At 42.5% G+C, this 20,932-nt stretch overlaps 1 protein-coding gene across 1 annotated transcript; it reads right to left on the minus strand.

Moving 5' to 3' along the window:
- Positions 1-7,241: 7,241 nt before the first annotated feature.
- Positions 7,242-19,438, minus strand: LOC137089364 (uncharacterized). Its single transcript, XM_067452958.1, has 8 exons — positions 18,877-19,438; positions 17,672-17,767; positions 14,598-17,569; positions 11,937-12,057; positions 10,732-10,827; positions 9,076-10,629; positions 7,658-8,208; positions 7,242-7,337 (listed from the first exon to the last, which is right to left on the minus strand). The coding sequence occupies exons 1-8, from the start codon at positions 19,436-19,438 to the stop codon at positions 7,242-7,244; spliced, it is 6,048 nt and encodes a 2,015-aa protein (XP_067309059.1).
- Between the last annotated feature and the right edge of the window lie 1,494 nt (positions 19,439-20,932).

Below are 20,932 nucleotides of genomic sequence, written 5' to 3' on the forward strand. Positions count from 1 at the left end.
AGAACACTAACCATGTGCTGTTAAATAAAACAGCTTTTGGTTCTGTGCAATCGGTATAAAGGGTACAATAATGGAAAATTTGATTAATTTATCATAACAAAAGAAATGCCCAAGCCTTATTTATTAATTTATGCATCACCATTCTAGATAATGTACTGAATCATCAGTTAATAAAGGACCAGATAAGAGCAAGCAAATAAAACTACACATTTTGAAATGAATCAGTGACACGTGCACATGACCTTTCAGTCTCTGCTTCTCATTCAGAAACTGCTTAACTATACATTATGATCATTGTAAGCTGAGCAGACATTATGAATTAAGATACAGTTATGCGCCTTTTATTCCTGTCATATGAAGCTAATTTTACCCTAAATGAAACTGACACATAATTCCAGTTGTCTTTGGAAGTTTGGTCAGAATGAGCTTTTGAGTGTTTGCTGATGAACTACTGGTGAAATAAAACCACAATGAAGCCTGCAAATCTGCAAATTGATTTCTTATGCCACACAATTCATTTTGAAGTAAAGGTGGGGTTGCATCCATTTCAAGGGAATTACCATGGTAACCATATTCTCTATGGTTATATATTCTCATATTCTCCTTTGTTACCCCATGATTTTTCAATCCATCTGGGATCCCCTTTGCAAAAATGCAAAGCTTTGTTTTTCTAAGTAGGCTATAGAACCCATACTGTGTGAGAAATGGCAGAATATTTTAAAAACAACATGTTGTTTGCACAACTTCAATTTGCTTTTTTAATATATATTTTGTATTAGCTTCCTGTAGTAGTATTTAATGACACGGGACGTTTTTCCCGGTAAAATCAAAAGGATGTGACGTTTACACGTGCGACACATGAAACTCATAAACAATGCTCATGTAATGCCGAACAGAAAATTAATAATTCAAATTATAGTCTCAAGTCAAATTTATTATCGAACTCGTAACGGTGTTATTGTAATTAACGTTAGCCTACCTCATCTGACCACACGATGCCGGTGAATGGCAAACATATCTACGTCATTATCATCAAATGCTTTCTTAAGTGCTGCTTTATCTTTGTTGTGTGTATAGGGTATATTGTTATTGAGCAAAAAACGCGCAGAACATTATTCTTCTAAAGACGCTCTCAGAGTGGATGATGGTGTCTGGACGTTTGCCAAGAGTATATCACTGCAAAGGTATTTCCAACTTCCTTTTACTTCTAAGCAAAATAACTTGGTCCATAGACTTCGCCGTGAGTAATTATATCGAGGTCTTGAACCACGTTTAGTCTATGCACGAGGTCGAGCACGAGTAAAAAGTTGCTGGCTGCAGTTCACTTAACGGCCACCAGTGCCGCTAATGTAGATGATAGCATCACATCTTGTACTTTTGCACATTAACTGCACTTATGCAAACTGCATTTTATATATATATATTATTAAAATTATTCATATTGGATTTATACCAAAACATATTTTTACATTCAACCAATTATTGTCTAAAAATGTATTGGGTTCAGTAATCAGTGACAGTCTCTGTCTCACTGGTTGCAAACGAGTCACCTTTAGCTGTCTGCTTTGATTCCGGCTAATGCAAAATAAGCTTGTGTTACAAACACACCCTGCCGTATACAATTACAGCCAGGTCTCCATGGCCATAATGTTTCTGTCTACTGTAATAATATCAGGCGTGTGGCTACTGAAAATGGCCATGAGACAAAGCCCTCAAAGCACAACAGCAAATTGAGGACAATTTCACCTGCCTACAAAGTTTCCTCCAAGTCATTTTGACTGACCTTGAGATCAACTGTGAATTATTTCTGTATTTATCTTCATAAAAAATCCTTCACAAATGCGATTACATTCAAATGATAGATAGAGGCAATTTTCTATTAATTATGTTAGAGAGCAGGGAAAAATGCAGTGAGAGATGGTTACTTTGAGAAACCCCCCCTCCAATAAAACAAGTGTAAACAGAGTCTGAATGATGTCTTTGAGTCAAAAGGAAACTGTGCTGCTGGCTCTAGTCCCAGAATTACTGAGAAAGAAAAGAGGAAAATGAAGTCATATATTAATCTTTGGTAATTGCAGGATACAGTGAGGTATAGGACAGCCTTTGGACATCATTTGAGTTGAACCCAATGGCATGTAAGTAAAGCACCAATTTTGGTTTTGGCAGTGCACTGTGCTATTAAAAATCCCGGAGGAATGTGAAACCACACTGTTTCTCTTTCTGTCTGTTTTAAAAAAAGAAAGAATTAGGATTACAACTCTCTGATTGGAAAGGTACAAGGGACTTGAAAAACTGTGAAGGCCCTTCGACATAAATACAGACCTCAGATATTTCATAATGATCTGTTTAGGATGTGTTTGGACAGTACATTTCCTCTCCTCCTGTGCTAGAAATGTAGTACTTTGACAATTTGTAAAAAAAAGACAGACTGGGTTATAACTCTTGAAGAAAAAAAAGTGGTGTTTTAAATTGTCCAAAAAAAGATGAACGCCAACACTGACAAAAAAAAAAACTTGAAAATATATATAAACAAATATTGATGCAATGACATTTATGTATATGTGTATGTACTCTATAATGCATTGTAATATATAACTTATATACTTCATTTATGTACTTATTCCTTCAACAATGTAAAATATCAAAGCACAATGATATGGCGAAAATAAATATTAAATATAATCAAATTAAAATACAATTTATTTTCAAATACATTTTAATACATTTAATTTACATTTGATTAATAATCACAGTCTTTTATAGCCTTTTTTACCGTAGAGCACAGTTGGGATATATAGACTAATATAACAAGAATATAAAATATAATAATAAATATAATATTTGATCTACGTTTATAGTAAAAATAACATTTATCTAAAACATTTTTAAGTATTACAGTATGCTTATATTTTGTAGGGGAGAGGTGCAAAGAAAATTCTTGTGTGAAACAACAACATGGCATGCACTATACAATTTTCTATGATGCCGTTCAAAGCTTTCTGTATTAAACAGCTTCATTATTGGCATCGCCAACAGATGTTGCTAAAAACTGCTTTCACAACATTAATGTTAAGCTGTGTTCGTATGGGCTTAAAGAGCTAATCTGCACGATGAATGGCAGTAGCATGTGCAGGTTCAATGTGCGGGTGGTTTAACCCTTCGAATGAAGAGTCACAGTACAGGAAGAGGAAAAGCAGAAGTGAGCGTGCATCCTCATTACCTCTAAATGCAATTAATTATTTATCAATGCAAATTCCAGCTTCACATGGCCCTTCCTTTTTTGAGGGAAAAAAAGCTGAATTTTTATCATATTGAGAGGGCCGTATTAATAAAACATCAACTCTTTGCAATGTAGTCATCTTTATTCCTTACATCTTCCACCAGACTCAGAATATTCTCTTTTAGTGCCACGATGCACTCTAATGAAAAAGAGTGACAGGGAGGATTGCTTTTTTATTCAGAGAACCGGGGTGGAATGCACCTCATTTGAACACACCTGGAGGCTGCACAGGGAGGTTAGCGTCATTGATCAAAGAACAAACCGATTCGTGAATGTGAAATCTCTGACACGTACAGCCAGTGTATCCTATTTCAGGGACAAGGACTGCATTACAGCCGTTCCTCTCCAAAAAACACGACACAACAAACTGAGGAGCCCATCTTAACCCAAGACTCAGCAAACAATATATATGCACTGATGAAGGTGGATCGTTCAAATAACATCCCCGTCTGGGGTTCAAGCACACCGACACCTCGCACAGGAAACATCTATCTCAATTTTTTTTTACCTAAATGTGTTGTCTGAGAGGAAAGAACGAGAAAAAAAAGAGAGAAAGAATCAGAAACCCAAATTAGCCTGTCGACAACAGGTCGTCTAGATGCACAGATCCACTCCGCTCCTTCTCTTTTTATTGTTCTCCATCTCTCTGAATCAAAGCAGCACTCAGTCTGAAATCTCAGAGTTGGAATATCACTCTTAATTCTTTGAAGATTTACTGTAGTGAGATGTGTAAGTTGAAAGTGGTGACTTCAGTAAATGAGGGTTAATACGCAGACTAGTTTTAACAGCCATGAAATTTCGCCCAGGGCGTTCAACAATTCAGCGGTCTCTGTAATGACATGACTGCTGCCAACATGAAAATTCAAAGTAATTCATTGGTACTGACAGATGGAGTAGATTGAGAGGAGGATGAGTTTCACAGTCCTAGCTTCTCTTTCTCGACTTTAACGCTGTGGATGATCCAGAATAAAGCTAAAAGATAACCGTATGGTACGCTAGAATAACATTTAGCTGTGAGTGTTTCATAAACATTATTCCTGCATGTTAAACCACAATCAATAAGGGCAAAGCTTATCACAGCAAAAAAAAAAAAAAAACTGTAGCATTATTTCTAAAATTGTATAGCAACTCTTTTTGGATGTAAATGGTGGAGTGCATGCTGTGGTAGTTGCCAGTTTTGGTCTAAATTGAGAACAGCATTATAGCCAAAAATATTACAGATACTATCAAGGTCAGGTCCATTTTACTGCAAAATATCCAGGAGCCCATGCACAGAAAATATAAATGTCCTGTAGCATTTTCAAGAGCTCAGAAAGTTGAAAATAACTCATTGATGTTTACCGGAAGAATTTAAATAGAGAGGGGGAAAAAGCCATTTCATGGTTATAAACAGCACACAATCAAGACACAAATCAATTAAAAAGCAAAATACATTGCCAAAATAAATCCCGTTGAAGTAATGAACCGACCATTCGTGAATTTCTCAAATCCAATTTTGTGGTCGAGTTTTGAAGAGGGAATGTGGATGATTGCCATTTGGATTATGGAGAAGCTTCATTCATGTGCTATTGATTATACCGCTGATGTTCTTTTTCCTCTTTAAACATATTATATTCACATGAAGTCGCCATTCGGATTTCCTTCCTGCCGTTTGATTTCCATTTAATACAGACAATATTACTGGCAGAGTGAAAAGGCTGAAACTTAAAATGTTTTGAATTAAATGATTTTGTGTTGGAAAGATATATTTTAATAATGAAGACATATCAAAATGAACATTAAGAAATAACACGCAAGAGTTCGCCGCCGACCGTACAAAATATCCCGGTCCTAATCCAGTCCCTGTTGGAATGGCTGATTGCGGTATGATATTTTTTCCACCTCACTTCTGTTCATTTATTTTGCTTTTCATTGCTTTCCACTTGAAAGAATGCTGGGCTAAAAACAACTGGGTTGAAAATGGACAACCCCAGAAATTGAGTTGTTTTAATGGGTCTATTCACTGGGTTTAAACAACCCAAGTGAAGTTATTAAACATAATTTCGGGAGGAGTACGCCCATCTAATCTTTCAATTAATATCAAGGTATAAAACCAGCAGCTAACCTCTTCCCCTTTTTAGTTCCTGCAGCATCCCTCCTCCTCCCCTGCTCCTCCTTTTGTATAATTTTGTACACCAGTGTGGTGGTGGTTGAGGAGAGATCCCTGACATGAGTGTAAAGAGCTTTGGGTGTACAGTAGTACATATAAAAGCGCTATATAAATGCCTCAAACATTCATTCATTCTTTCATTCTTTCATTCATTCAGTTTTGCCTGTTATAGGGGGGAAATCGGAGCTCGGGTAGAATATCCTCTCTGAGCCCCTCTATTGCAGACAGCAAGCCAAATCTGTTTAGCACTTTCATTAAGATTAGATGGGCACACAAACTCATGAATTTCTGGGTTTGTCCATTTCCAACCCAACTTGAGTTGTTTTTAACCCAGCATTTTTTAGTATTGTTGTTAGTGTAACCTCAACTATATGGCGGTTTAAGAATGTCGACTAAATAGACTACGCCACCCCCACTTCCACGGGATAGGGGACCCTCATAATATTTATAACAGGTCGTTCAATTAAATGAACTAGAAGCCAGGGTATAAAAGGTCAACTTTTATTAGTTGCTCAATTTTCTCTCATTAATACCACTTTTTGGGTTCACAGCACGGTTCTCAAATAAATAAAAAAACACAGCAAACAAAGAAATCAAACTCCACCAAACACAGAACACAAAAAAGGAATGTCAAAGTGCCGTTCACCACAAATTAGGAATACCAAAATTAATAATACATCTAATGCTCAAACACAGTAAAATAAAGTTGCGTTGCTCAAATTACAAAAAAACAAATGACAATAACAAAAAAATAACTCAAACTGTAATCATGAAACTGGATAAACCACATGGGAGAAAACACACCAATCCAAAACAAATGAACCCAAAAGCAAAATCCTTCACAAAACAAATAAACATCAAATATAAAGATCTCCCATACGGTTATAAACCAGTAAATGAAACAAACAAAAAACGTTACAACAAAATAAATACAAAAGGACAAAAACACCCAAGAACAAAACGCAAATTAATCAAATGAATCTCAAATATTAGTGGGAAAAGAAAACGGTGGCTGCTAGACCAAAAGGAGGAATGTAAAACCTGTAATTAAAAACATTTCACATTTTTTATTACACAAAAGGACATTACACTGATCAACTTATAAAATACTCACATACCTCCTTAATATACGCTGTGGTTTACTTTGTTGAATGAGACAGTCTCACTGAAGGCAAAAGAATGGGTTGTAACGCAGTCGATTCCGTATGAACCTCTGTGCACGCTGTTACTCTCATAACAATCATTAAATAGCTGAAACCAATGCAGTGTTGCCCTGCACAGCGCGTTCAGATCAACAGGTCATCAGCACGGGAATAATCCTAAAACAACATGGTGCGTTCAACACTAATGCATTCTCTTATTAGATTAGACTCCATAGATAAAATTACATTTACTCACACCACGTCGTCAAAGGCAGCAGTCAAAAAGCAGTTTCTCCAACGCACCAGTAACGGAGGGGGAGAAAACCACACACACACACTCGTTCGAGGGAAGAGCGAGAACAAACGTGGCTTCACAATGACCGCGAGAATTTAAGCTCGCTGGCGTCATTCCATCACCTGTCCCCCTTAAAGGCATAGCGTACTCATTCCGGTTACATTCACCCCCTCTTTCAAAGATCACCGTCCCGGTGACAACACTTATCCTCATCCTACCCCTCTTAAATCCAAGGTCTAAAAAGGCCATATAGTGAACTTACCGAAGCTAAATTTGGGGGAGCTTGGCCTTCCGGGGATCGTACCGGCCTTGGAAGATTAAAAGGATTTGAATGCTGCCCGGCCCTTGTTCTAACAGAACGACGTAAACAAAGTTCTAATGGTTCCTGTTCAGATTCCTGTTCAAACTGGTCAAAGGCACCAGGGACTGGCTCTGGTACATCAAGTACCTGTTCTGCTGGACACTGGAAATCTGGGGGATCAATGACCTGTTCAGTTGGACACCGGTCCAACTCCTGCCCACCCAAATTTAGCCGAATAGCTGCTGGGCCTCCCTTCTGAGCCACATGAAAAACCAAAGTCTCCTCCTCCTCTGACATTTCCTCCTCCTCATTTGACTGCCTCTGATGACCATACTCTAGCGGAGGCCCTATTGGGGGGGGGGCAATTTGCCTCGACGTCGCATTTGTCCGAGGGCATGCACCCATCAGGAAGCTCTCGCAAATTTGAGCGATGAACATTCTTTACATGCCCCACTGAATCTCGTTGCCTTATTTTATAGACAGTGCCTACCTCATCCAGACACTCTACCACCTCATACACCTTGGAGCCCCACACATCTTGAATCTTATGCCGACCTGGAAAATGATTCTTACACAGAACTAAAGTCCCGACTGGCAAGATAGGCACAGACACTGGGTGGTGGCATGCTCGCAGAGCTGCTGCCACCTGCAAATGCTCCCTAGCTTTACTATAGACAGAGTCTAGATAGTCCCGATGACTCACCACCCAATCTTGGGCAGTCACTGATGAACTCTCTTCATCCCTCCCCAAAAGGGCATCCACAGGAAGCTTTGGCTTCTGGCCAAACATAAGCTCGTAAGGAGAATATCCAGTGGACTGATGGGCAGCGGTATTATAAGCGAACAGTAACTGGGGTAAAGCTTGAGGCCATGCTCTTTTCTTTTCAATAGGCAGTGTGCGCAATAGATCGTGCAACGTGCGATTAAATCTTTCACACTGTCCATTTCCCTCAGGATGATATGCTGTGGTTCTACTCTTCTGAACCCCATACAGTTGGCACAATTGCTTGAGCAATTCCCCTTCAAAATTTCGCCCCTGATCTGAATGAATACGTTTTGGTACCCCATAAACGTAGAACCACCTCTCTGTCAGGATACGAGCCACCGTACTAGCCTTTTGGTCTCGAGTTGGGTAGGCTTGGGTAAACTTAGAAAACACGTCAGTAACCACAAATACACTCTCACACCCATTACTCGCCCGCTCAAGAAGTGTAAAATCAATAGCGAGAACTTCCAGGGGTCTTGAAGCAATCAAATGCCCCATGGTTGTCCGAACCTTAGGGCGTAAAGCTTTGGCAACCACACAGCGTTCACATTTAGTACACCATTGTTCAATATCATGTCGCAAATTTGGCCAGAAGCATCTCTCCCTCACCAAAGCAGTTGTCCTCTCTATACCTTGGTGACCATGATGGTCATGGAGACCCTCCAACACTTCCTTCTTTAAGACCGCGGGCAATAAAACCTGGAGTATGCGAACCTTTCCTGGAGGCAGGAAAACTTCTCTATACAAAATTCCATCTTTCTGCCGAACACGTTTCCACTGGCGAACCAACTCTAATGCTTCCCTAGTCTCTTTGGCCCTTTCATAGCGGGTAGGGACCACTCCCCTTTGCCAATACCTCGAAAAAGCAGCAATATGAGGGTCTGCAGCCTGAAGCACTTGCATGTCTGCCTTTTCCCGGAAAGGCACAGCTGCTATTTCTGAAACTATAGTACAATCAGAAGCAGATCCTGGACACTGAACTGATGAAAGTACCTGAGGCAAGGTTATACCAGACGCAATTTCCCCAACTCTATTAGGGGCTGAATTTACAGGCAGACGGGAGAGGGCATCTGCATTGCGATTAGCTGTACCAGGGCGATATTTCAGCTCAAAATCAAACAAAGCCAACTGTGACACCCAACGCTGTTCTACGGCAGCCAACTTTGCAGTTTGCAGATAACTCAAGGGATTGTTATCAGTGAACACCACAAACTTAACACCCAGCAAATATTCACGAAACTTCTCGGAGACAGCCCACTTAAGGGCCAAGAGCTCCAGTTTCATTGAACTGTAGTTTGACATGTTTCTTTCTGTAGGGCGCAAGCCTCGGCTGGCATAAGCAATAGGCCTCCGCTGACCCTCCTGTTCTTGGGATAATACTGCACCAAGACCAACCTGACTGGCATCTATCTCTAGCACAAATGGCTTAGAAAAATCAGCATAGCCCAACACTGGGGCCTCCACCAGCGACCTCTTCAGGGCCACAAAGGCCTCCTCCAAAACTTCTGTCCATCTTCCTTCCAGAAGTATGTTAGTGCCTGAACTTCGCTTCTTTCCCTTACCCTGGAGCTCCCCCACCAATCTGTGCAGTGGTGCCGCAAGTCGAGCAAACCCCTCTACAAACCTTCTATAGTATGAGGCAAAACCCAAGAAGGAGCGCAACTCCATAAGGTTACTGGGTCGCTTCCAGTTGGCTACAGCGCTAATTTTCTCTGGGTCAGTAGACACCCCATGGGAGGAAATAATGTGACCAAGATACCTAACCTCTTTTTGGAAAAAATGGCATTTTTGGAACTTCAACTTCAAATTATTTTGTTGAAGCCGCCTCAAAACCATCTCCAACCGTTGAAGATGTTGTTCAAAGGAACCAGAAAAGATGACAATGTCATCTAAGTACAACAAAAGGGACTGGAAACGTTGATCACCAAAAATCCTCTCCATAAGTCTCTGGAAAGTACCGGGTGCATTGCATAGCCCAAAGGGCATACGATTGTATTCAAAAAGCCCAAAAGGAGTGCAGAAAGCCGTTTTCTCTTTATCCCGTTCAACCACTGGAACCTGGTTGTACCCACTAGCCAAGTCAAGGGTAGAAAACCACTTAGCCCCTGTTAGCGCATCGAGCGACTCCTCGATCCTTGGGAGTGGGTAAGCATCTTTCCGTGTTTTAGCGTTAAGTTGACGGTAATCAACACAGAGTCTAATGCTACCATCCTTTTTTTGTACTACCACAATGGGTGAAGAGTAGGGACTACAACTAGGGCGAACTACACCCTGTTCAAGCAGCTCACTAATATGAGTTTTGACTTGTTCATACTGAGATGGGGGCAAGCGACGATAACGCTGACGAACAGGAGCATTATCTAACACTGGTATCTCATGTTGGACTAAATGAGTACACCCCAAATCCCCTTCACTTTTACTAAACACAGAGCTGAAACGATCCAAAAGGCATCGGGCCTGTTGGGACTGTGCAGTGGACAATAAAGGCCATGACGCCTCAAAATTCAATGCTGGTTTACTGCCTACCTCCATGACCTGATTACTACTCACAAACCCCCCACTATCCACACTTTCCAATTCAGTGTCCAGGGCCGACTGCAAATTAACCAGATACAGCTGACCTAGAAAGGTTCTTGGCCTAAGCCATTGATCCTTCTCTCCCAGATTTACCACAGGGACATGAACTATACCCTGCTCTACCGGTAAGAGACACTTTGAAATAAGGATATTCGCTGGCAGTACGCCTTCCTCACCTGTCGGGGGCTCTAATAATACAGAAGTAATGACACGAGCCATACCTTGACAACCAGTAGTGGGAACCCATTGAAGGGAACCCGCTGGTACTCGTATGGCCAATCCTGCCCTTACAACTGCCTTCCCCAGTAACCCAGACTCTGCGGTGAGAGCCAAACTTTGACACTCTAAGAGGGCCTGTTTCCACCCCTTTCCTGCCTGCTTAACTGTAAGAGAGGAAAATAAACCCTCCTCATGTTGACCAAAAAGATCTTGATAACAACAGTTCAAAATATTCATTCCCAAAAGACCTGGGACCGCGAGCTTTTGTTGCCGTGTAAGAGGATCTAGCGGATCTCTCATAATTAGTACCCCCATTTTGGAGAGCGTTCTACCCAAAACCTCGACTTCTAGCTCCAAGTAGCCACAATAGGGAATGTCCAGCCCATTAGCAGCCTTCAAATGCAACCAACTACATGGCTTTAAACTTTTCCTAATATGAATAGGAAAGGCTGACTCAAAGAAGCTCTCAGTGACCATTGACACCATAGATCCAGTGTCCAGCAGACAAGGAGTTTTCACCCCACCAAAAGAAACCTCCACTATAGGGCACTGTCCAACAAGTTGGGCAAAATTGAATGATCCCTTAGAGCCAGAACCACCCCCCTCTGATGCCAGGCTCCCAACACCAGAGGGTGCTAGTTTCCCGGCTGCACTAAGGCATCCTGTACAACTGTCTGACTCTGCACCTGAGGAAACTGTCCCTGACCGAGTCCAGTCCCACCCCTCGAACTCACTTGGCTGCTCGCCAATTCAGATCTGCAAAACCTTGCAATATGACCAACTTTATTGCAACGCATGCAGATTGGCTTACCATCAGCCCAAAACTGGGCAGCACTTGGACGGGAGCCAACAGCACCCCCTACGGTATTTGAGGGGCTTATACTCAGGTGCTTCAAAATAGCATCTAGCTGAACCTGTTGTTTACGTAAACAATCTTTCAGCTCGCCTAATTCAGAAGTGGATTCGGGGGAGGGGTGACTAGATCTATACCTACCCACTACTTGAACATCTGCAGCGCAAGAGTGAGCCCGAGATCTCACAGCTGGGGTTCCTCCCTCATCTGCCCACCGTACAGCTTCAGAACGAACCTCCAGAAATGACATCCCAGCACTTAACCGCACCTGTCGTTTTAATTCTCTGCGCAGAGTGTTATCACGCATATGTTCAATAAATTGGTCACGTAATGTGTGGTCTGAGTTACAAATACCTGGCAAGTTCTTGCGTTTCATTGCTTCCATTAAGGCCATGAGGGCGTGTGAATATTCACGCAGTGACTCTCCCTCCAGCTGGCGGCGTTGGAAAAACTGCTTCTGCAAACCCACAAAAGACTGAGAACAACCATACATGTCAAGTAAAATTGTAAAGATTTTCTCTGGATCATCCCTGTCACTCGAGGGGTGAAACTTTACTTCAGCCTTAGCTTCTCCATCTAAAAGATCATAGACGAACAAAGCTTTCTCAGCCACAGGGACTGGACGAACAATCAGAGACCTACGTACTTCTTCTACCCAATCTTCTACTGTCAACAAATCAATAGACCCTTTCCCAGAAAACCTAGGACATTTTCTTTCCCGTGGAACATACACATAACGTTCAGACGTAGGCACATTAATAGGTGTATGGACATTAACATCATGTCTGGGGCTAGTAGCTTGCTCTGCCTCATCCTCAACATTAACAGGCCTCCTAAAAAGTTCTTCCCGAAGTTGCTGATTATCAGCCTGTAATTGTTGTACCAAATCAGCAAGAGTTTTAAGTTGTTCCTCCATAATACAGGCGATTTGTATTATAGGAGGAGGATGAGGAGAAAAAGAGTCCAGAAGACAGCTGACAAAGGATGAAGCTCACCGGCTCGTGACACGATGATGAAGTCCTTAATATGTTACAACCACCGTTTCCTTTCCCACTTCAACGAAATACACACACACACACTAAATCAAGCAAACCATTTACACTCAGGCTTCTTTAAACTATACCCTGCCGACTACGCCAGAAATGTAACCTCAACTATATGGCGGTTTAAGAATGTCGACTAAATAGACTACGCCACCCCCACTTCCACGGGATAGGGGACCCTCATAATATTTATAACAGGTCGTTCAATTAAATGAACTAGAAGCCAGGGTATAAAAGGTCAACTTTTATTAGTTGCTCAATTTTCTCTCATTAATACCACTTTTTGGGTTCACAGCACGGTTCTCAAATAAATAAAAAAACACAGCAAACAAAGAAATCAAACTCCACCAAACACAGAACACAAAAAAGGAATGTCAAAGTGCCGTTCACCACAAATTAGGAATACCAAAATTAATAATACATCTAATGCTCAAACACAGTAAAATAAAGTTGCGTTGCTCAAATTACAAAAAAACAAATGACAATAACAAAAAAATAACTCAAACTGTAATCATGAAACTGGATAAACCACATGGGAGAAAACACACCAATCCAAAACAAATGAACCCAAAAGCAAAATCCTTCACAAAACAAATAAACATCAAATATAAAGATCTCCCATACGGTTATAAACCAGTAAATGAAACAAACAAAAAACGTTACAACAAAATAAATACAAAAGGACAAAAACACCCAAGAACAAAACGCAAATTAATCAAATGAATCTCAAATATTAGTGGGAAAAGAAAACGGTGGCTGCTAGACCAAAAGGAGGAATGTAAAACCTGTAATTAAAAACATTTCACATTTTTTATTACACAAAAGGACATTACACTGATCAACTTATAAAATACTCACATACCTCCTTAATATACGCTGTGGTTTACTTTGTTGAATGAGACAGTCTCACTGAAGGCAAAAGAATGGGTTGTAACGCAGTCGATTCCGTATGAACCTCTGTGCACGCTGTTACTCTCATAACAATCATTAAATAGCTGAAACCAATGCAGTGTTGCCCTGCACAGCGCGTTCAGATCAACAGGTCATCAGCACGGGAATAATCCTAAAACAACATGGTGCGTTCAACACTAATGCATTCTCTTATTAGATTAGACTCCATAGATAAAATTACATTTACTCACACCACGTCGTCAAAGGCAGCAGTCAAAAAGCAGTTTCTCCAACGCACCAGTAACGGAGGGGGAGAAAACCACACACACACACTCGTTCGAGGGAAGAGCGAGAACAAACGTGGCTTCACAATGACCGCGAGAATTTAAGCTCGCTGGCGTCATTCCATCACCTGTCCCCCTTAAAGGCATAGCGTACTCATTCCGGTTACATTCACCCCCTCTTTCAAAGATCACCGTCCCGGTGACAACACTTATCCTCATCCTACCCCTCTTAAATCCAAGGTCTAAAAAGGCCATATAGTGAACTTACCGAAGCTAAATTTGGGGGAGCTTGGCCTTCCGGGGATCGTACCGGCCTTGGAAGATTAAAAGGATTTGAATGCTGCCCGGCCCTTGTTCTAACAGAACGACGTAAACAAAGTTCTAATGGTTCCTGTTCAGATTCCTGTTCAAACTGGTCAAAGGCACCAGGGACTGGCTCTGGTACATCAAGTACCTGTTCTGCTGGACACTGGAAATCTGGGGGATCAATGACCTGTTCAGTTGGACACCGGTCCAACTCCTGCCCACCCAAATTTAGCCGAATAGCTGCTGGGCCTCCCTTCTGAGCCACATGAAAAACCAAAGTCTCCTCCTCCTCTGACATTTCCTCCTCCTCATTTGACTGCCTCTGATGACCATACTCTAGCGGAGGCCCTATTGGGGGGGGGGCAATTTGCCTCGACGTCGCATTTGTCCGAGGGCATGCACCCATCAGGAAGCTCTCGCAAATTTGAGCGATGAACATTCTTTACATGCCCCACTGAATCTCGTTGCCTTATTTTATAGACAGTGCCTACCTCATCCAGACACTCTACCACCTCATACACCTTGGAGCCCCACACATCTTGAATCTTATGCCGACCTGGAAAATGATTCTTACACAGAACTAAAGTCCCGACTGGCAAGATAGGCACAGACACTGGGTGGTGGCATGCTCGCAGAGCTGCTGCCACCTGCAAATGCTCCCTAGCTTTACTATAGACAGAGTCTAGATAGTCCCGATGACTCACCACCCAATCTTGGGCAGTCACTGATGAACTCTCTTCATCCCTCCCCAAAAGGGCATCCACAGGAAGCTTTGGCTTCTGGCCAAACATAAGCTCGTAAGGAGAATATCCAGTGGACTGATGGGCAGCGGTATTATAAGCGAACAGTAACTGGGGTAAAGCTTGAGGCCATGCTCTTTTCTTTTCAATAGGCAGTGTGCGCAATAGATCGTGCAACGTGCGATTAAATCTTTCACACTGTCCATTTCCCTCAGGATGATATGCTGTGGTTCTACTCTTCTGAACCCCATACAGTTGGCACAATTGCTTGAGCAATTCCCCTTCAAAATTTCGCCCCTGATCTGAATGAATACGTTTTGGTACCCCATAAACGTAGAACCACCTCTCTGTCAGGATACGAGCCACCGTACTAGCCTTTTGGTCTCGAGTTGGGTAGGCTTGGGTAAACTTAGAAAACACGTCAGTAACCACAAATACACTCTCACACCCATTACTCGCCCGCTCAAGAAGTGTAAAATCAATAGCGAGAACTTCCAGGGGTCTTGAAGCAATCAAATGCCCCATGGTTGTCCGAACCTTAGGGCGTAAAGCTTTGGCAACCACACAGCGTTCACATTTAGTACACCATTGTTCAATATCATGTCGCAAATTTGGCCAGAAGCATCTCTCCCTCACCAAAGCAGTTGTCCTCTCTATACCTTGGTGACCATGATGGTCATGGAGACCCTCCAACACTTCCTTCTTTAAGACCGCGGGCAATAAAACCTGGAGTATGCGAACCTTTCCTGGAGGCAGGAAAACTTCTCTATACAAAATTCCATCTTTCTGCCGAACACGTTTCCACTGGCGAACCAACTCTAATGCTTCCCTAGTCTCTTTGGCCCTTTCATAGCGGGTAGGGACCACTCCCCTTTGCCAATACCTCGAAAAAGCAGCAATATGAGGGTCTGCAGCCTGAAGCACTTGCATGTCTGCCTTTTCCCGGAAAGGCACAGCTGCTATTTCTGAAACTATAGTACAATCAGAAGCAGATCCTGGACACTGAACTGATGAAAGTACCTGAGGCAAGGTTATACCAGACGCAATTTCCCCAACTCTATTAGGGGCTGAATTTACAGGCAGACGGGAGAGGGCATCTGCATTGCGATTAGCTGTACCAGGGCGATATTTCAGCTCAAAATCAAACAAAGCCAACTGTGACACCCAACGCTGTTCTACGGCAGCCAACTTTGCAGTTTGCAGATAACTCAAGGGATTGTTATCAGTGAACACCACAAACTTAACACCCAGCAAATATTCACGAAACTTCTCGGAGACAGCCCACTTAAGGGCCAAGAGCTCCAGTTTCATTGAACTGTAGTTTGACATGTTTCTTTCTGTAGGGCGCAAGCCTCGGCTGGCATAAGCAATAGGCCTCCGCTGACCCTCCTGTTCTTGGGATAATACTGCACCAAGACCAACCTGACTGGCATCTATCTCTAGCACAAATGGCTTAGAAAAATCAGCATAGCCCAACACTGGGGCCTCCACCAGCGACCTCTTCAGGGCCACAAAGGCCTCCTCCAAAACTTCTGTCCATCTTCCTTCCAGAAGTATGTTAGTGCCTGAACTTCGCTTCTTTCCCTTACCCTGGAGCTCCCCCACCAATCTGTGCAGTGGTGCCGCAAGTCGAGCAAACCCCTCTACAAACCTTCTATAGTATGAGGCAAAACCCAAGAAGGAGCGCAACTCCATAAGGTTACTGGGTCGCTTCCAGTTGGCTACAGCGCTAATTTTCTCTGGGTCAGTAGACACCCCATGGGAGGAAATAATGTGACCAAGATACCTAACCTCTTTTTGGAAAAAATGGCATTTTTGGAACTTCAACTTCAAATTATTTTGTTGAAGCCGCCTCAAAACCATCTCCAACCGTTGAAGATGTTGTTCAAAGGAACCAGAAAAGATGACAATGTCATCTAAGTACAACAAAAGGGACTGGAAACGTTGATCACCAAAAATCCTCTCCATAAGTCTCTGGAAAGTACCGGGTGCATTGCATAGCCCAAAGGGCATACGATTGTATTCAAAAAGCCCAAAAGGAGTGCAGAAAGCCGTTTTCTCTTTATCCCGTTCAACCACTGGAACCTGGTTGTACCCACTAGCCAAGTCAAGGGTAGAAAACCACTTAGCCCCTGTTAGCGCATCGAGCGACTCCTCGATCCTTGGGAGTGGGTAAGCATCTTTCCGTGTTTTAGCGTTAAGTTGACGGTAATCAACACAGAGTCTAATGCTACCATCCTTTTTTTGTACTACCACAATGGGTGAAGAGTAGGGACTACAACTAGGGCGAACTACACCCTGTTCAAGCAGCTCACTAATATGAGTTTTGACTTGTTCATACTGAGATGGGGGCAAGCGACGATAACGCTGACGAACAGGAGCATTATCTAACACTGGTATCTCATGTTGGACTAAATGAGTACACCCCAAATCCCCTTCACTTTTACTAAACACAGAGCTGAAACGATCCAAAAGGCATCGGGCCTGTTGGGACTGTGCAGTGGACAATAAAGGCCATGACGCCTCAAAATTCAATGCTGGTTTACTGCCTACCTCCATGACCTGATTACTACTCACAAACCCCCCACTATCCACACTTTCCAATTCAGTGTCCAGGGCCGACTGCAAATTAACCAGATACAGCTGACCTAGAAAGGTTCTTGGCCTAAGCCATTGATCCTTCTCTCCCAGATTTACCACAGGGACATGAACTATACCCTGCTCTACCGGTAAGAGACACTTTGAAATAAGGATATTCGCTGGCAGTACGCCTTCCTCACCTGTCGGGGGCTCTAATAATACAGAAGTAATGACACGAGCCATACCTTGACAACCAGTAGTGGGAACCCATTGAAGGGAACCCGCTGGTACTCGTATGGCCAATCCTGCCCTTACAACTGCCTTCCCCAGTAACCCAGACTCTGCGGTGAGAGCCAAACTTTGACACTCTAAGAGGGCCTGTTTCCACCCCTTTCCTGCCTGCTTAACTGTAAGAGAGGAAAATAAACCCTCCTCATGTTGACCAAAAAGATCTTGATAACAACAGTTCAAAATATTCATTCCCAAAAGACCTGGGACCGCGAGCTTTTGTTGCCGTGTAAGAGGATCTAGCGGATCTCTCATAATTAGTACCCCCATTTTGGAGAGCGTTCTACCCAAAACCTCGACTTCTAGCTCCAAGTAGCCACAATAGGGAATGTCCAGCCCATTAGCAGCCTTCAAATGCAACCAACTACATGGCTTTAAACTTTTCCTAATATGAATAGGAAAGGCTGACTCAAAGAAGCTCTCAGTGACCATTGACACCATAGATCCAGTGTCCAGCAGACAAGGAGTTTTCACCCCACCAAAAGAAACCTCCACTATAGGGCACTGTCCAACAAGTTGGGCAAAATTGAATGATCCCTTAGAGCCAGAACCACCCCCCTCTGATGCCAGGCTCCCAACACCAGAGGGTGCTAGTTTCCCGGCTGCACTAAGGCATCCTGTACAACTGTCTGACTCTGCACCTGAGGAAACTGTCCCTGACCGAGTCCAGTCCCACCCCTCGAACTCACTTGGCTGCTCGCCAATTCAGATCTGCAAAACCTTGCAATATGACCAACTTTATTGCAACGCATGCAGATTGGCTTACCATCAGCCCAAAACTGGGCAGCACTTGGACGGGAGCCAACAGCACCCCCTACGGTATTTGAGGGGCTTATACTCAGGTGCTTCAAAATAGCATCTAGCTGAACCTGTTGTTTACGTAAACAATCTTTCAGCTCGCCTAATTCAGAAGTGGATTCGGGGGAGGGGTGACTAGATCTATACCTACCCACTACTTGAACATCTGCAGCGCAAGAGTGAGCCCGAGATCTCACAGCTGGGGTTCCTCCCTCATCTGCCCACCGTACAGCTTCAGAACGAACCTCCAGAAATGACATCCCAGCACTTAACCGCACCTGTCGTTTTAATTCTCTGCGCAGAGTGTTATCACGCATATGTTCAATAAATTGGTCACGTAATGTGTGGTCTGAGTTACAAATACCTGGCAAGTTCTTGCGTTTCATTGCTTCCATTAAGGCCATGAGGGCGTGTGAATATTCACGCAGTGACTCTCCCTCCAGCTGGCGGCGTTGGAAAAACTGCTTCTGCAAACCCACAAAAGACTGAGAACAACCATACATGTCAAGTAAAATTGTAAAGATTTTCTCTGGATCATCCCTGTCACTCGAGGGGTGAAACTTTACTTCAGCCTTAGCTTCTCCATCTAAAAGATCATAGACGAACAAAGCTTTCTCAGCCACAGGGACTGGACGAACAATCAGAGACCTACGTACTTCTTCTACCCAATCTTCTACTGTCAACAAATCAATAGACCCTTTCCCAGAAAACCTAGGACATTTTCTTTCCCGTGGAACATACACATAACGTTCAGACGTAGGCACATTAATAGGTGTATGGACATTAACATCATGTCTGGGGCTAGTAGCTTGCTCTGCCTCATCCTCAACATTAACAGGCCTCCTAAAAAGTTCTTCCCGAAGTTGCTGATTATCAGCCTGTAATTGTTGTACCAAATCAGCAAGAGTTTTAAGTTGTTCCTCCATAATACAGGCGATTTGTATTATAGGAGGAGGATGAGGAGAAAAAGAGTCCAGAAGACAGCTGACAAAGGATGAAGCTCACCGGCTCGTGACACGATGATGAAGTCCTTAATATGTTACAACCACCGTTTCCTTTCCCACTTCAACGAAATACACACACACACACTAAATCAAGCAAACCATTTACACTCAGGCTTCTTTAAACTATACCCTGCCGACTACGCCAGAAATGTAACCTCAACTATATGGCGGTTTAAGAATGTCGACTAAATAGACTACGCCACCCCCACTTCCACGGGATAGGGGACCCTCATAATATTTATAACAGGTCGTTCAATTAAATGAACTAGAAGCCAGGGTATAAAAGGTCAACTTTTATTAGTTGCTCAATTTTCTCTCATTAATACCACTTTTTGGGTTCACAGCACGGTTCTCAAATAAATAAAAAAACACAGCAAACAAAGAAATCAAACTCCACCAAACACAGAACACAAAAAAGGAATGTCAAAGTGCCGTTCACCACAAATTAGGAATACCAAAATTAATAATACATCTAATGCTCAAACACAGTAAAATAAAGTTGCGTTGCTCAAATTACAAAAAAACAAATGACAATAACAAAAAAATAACTCAAACTGTAATCATGAAACTGGATAAACCACATGGGAGAAAACACACCAATCCAAAACAAATGAACCCAAAAGCAAAATCCTTCACAAAACAAATAAACATCAAATATAAAGATCTCCCATACGGTTATAAACCAGTAAATGAAACAAACAAAAAACGTTACAACAAAATAAATACAAAAGGACAAAAACACCCAAGAACAAAACGCAAATTAATCAAATGAATCTCAAATATTAGTGGGAAAAGAAAACGGTGGCTGCTAGACCAAAAGGAGGAATGTAAAACCTGTAATTAAAAACATTTCACATTTTTTATTACACAAAAGGACATTACACTGATCAACTTATAAAATACTCACATACCTCCTTAATATACGCTGTGGTTTACTTTGTTGAATGAGACAGTCTCACTGAAGGCAAAAGAATGGGTTGTAACGCAGTCGATTCCGTATGAACCTCTGTGCACGCTGTTACTCTCATAACAATCATTAAATAGCTGAAACCAATGCAGTGTTGCCCTGCACAGCGCGTTCAGATCAACAGGTCATCAGCACGGGAATAATCCTAAAACAACATGGTGCGTTCAACACTAATGCATTCTCTTATTAGATTAGACTCCATAGATAAAATTACATTTACTCACACCACGTCGTCAAAGGCAGCAGTCAAAAAGCAGTTTCTCCAACGCACCAGTAACGGAGGGGGAGAAAACCACACACACACACTCGTTCGAGGGAAGAGTGAGAACAAACGTGGCTTCACAATGACCGCGAGAATTTAAGCTCGCTGGCGTCATTCCATCACCTGTCCCCCTTAAAGGCATAGCGTACTCATTCCGGTTACATTAGGTTTAGTAACTTGCCATTAT

The sequence above is a fragment of the Pseudorasbora parva genome, chromosome 9 (assembly GCF_024679245.1).
Source record: "Pseudorasbora parva isolate DD20220531a chromosome 9, ASM2467924v1, whole genome shotgun sequence".
NCBI classification, from domain to species: domain Eukaryota; kingdom Metazoa; phylum Chordata; class Actinopteri; order Cypriniformes; family Gobionidae; genus Pseudorasbora; species Pseudorasbora parva.

Coding starts and splice junctions, on each gene's coding strand:
- LOC137089364 (XM_067452958.1), bottom strand. CDS start 19,438: ATGGAGGAACAACTTAAAACTCTTGCTGATTTGGTACAACAATTACAG. Junction 17,570..17,671: donor TCCCACTACTGGTTGTCAAG/GTATGGCTCGTG, acceptor TCTTACCGGTAG/AGCAGGGTATAGTTCATGTC. Junction 12,058..14,597: donor TGGTAGAGTGTCTGGATGAG/GTAGGCACTGTC, acceptor GGTTGTTCTCAG/TCTTTTGTGGGTTTGCAGAA.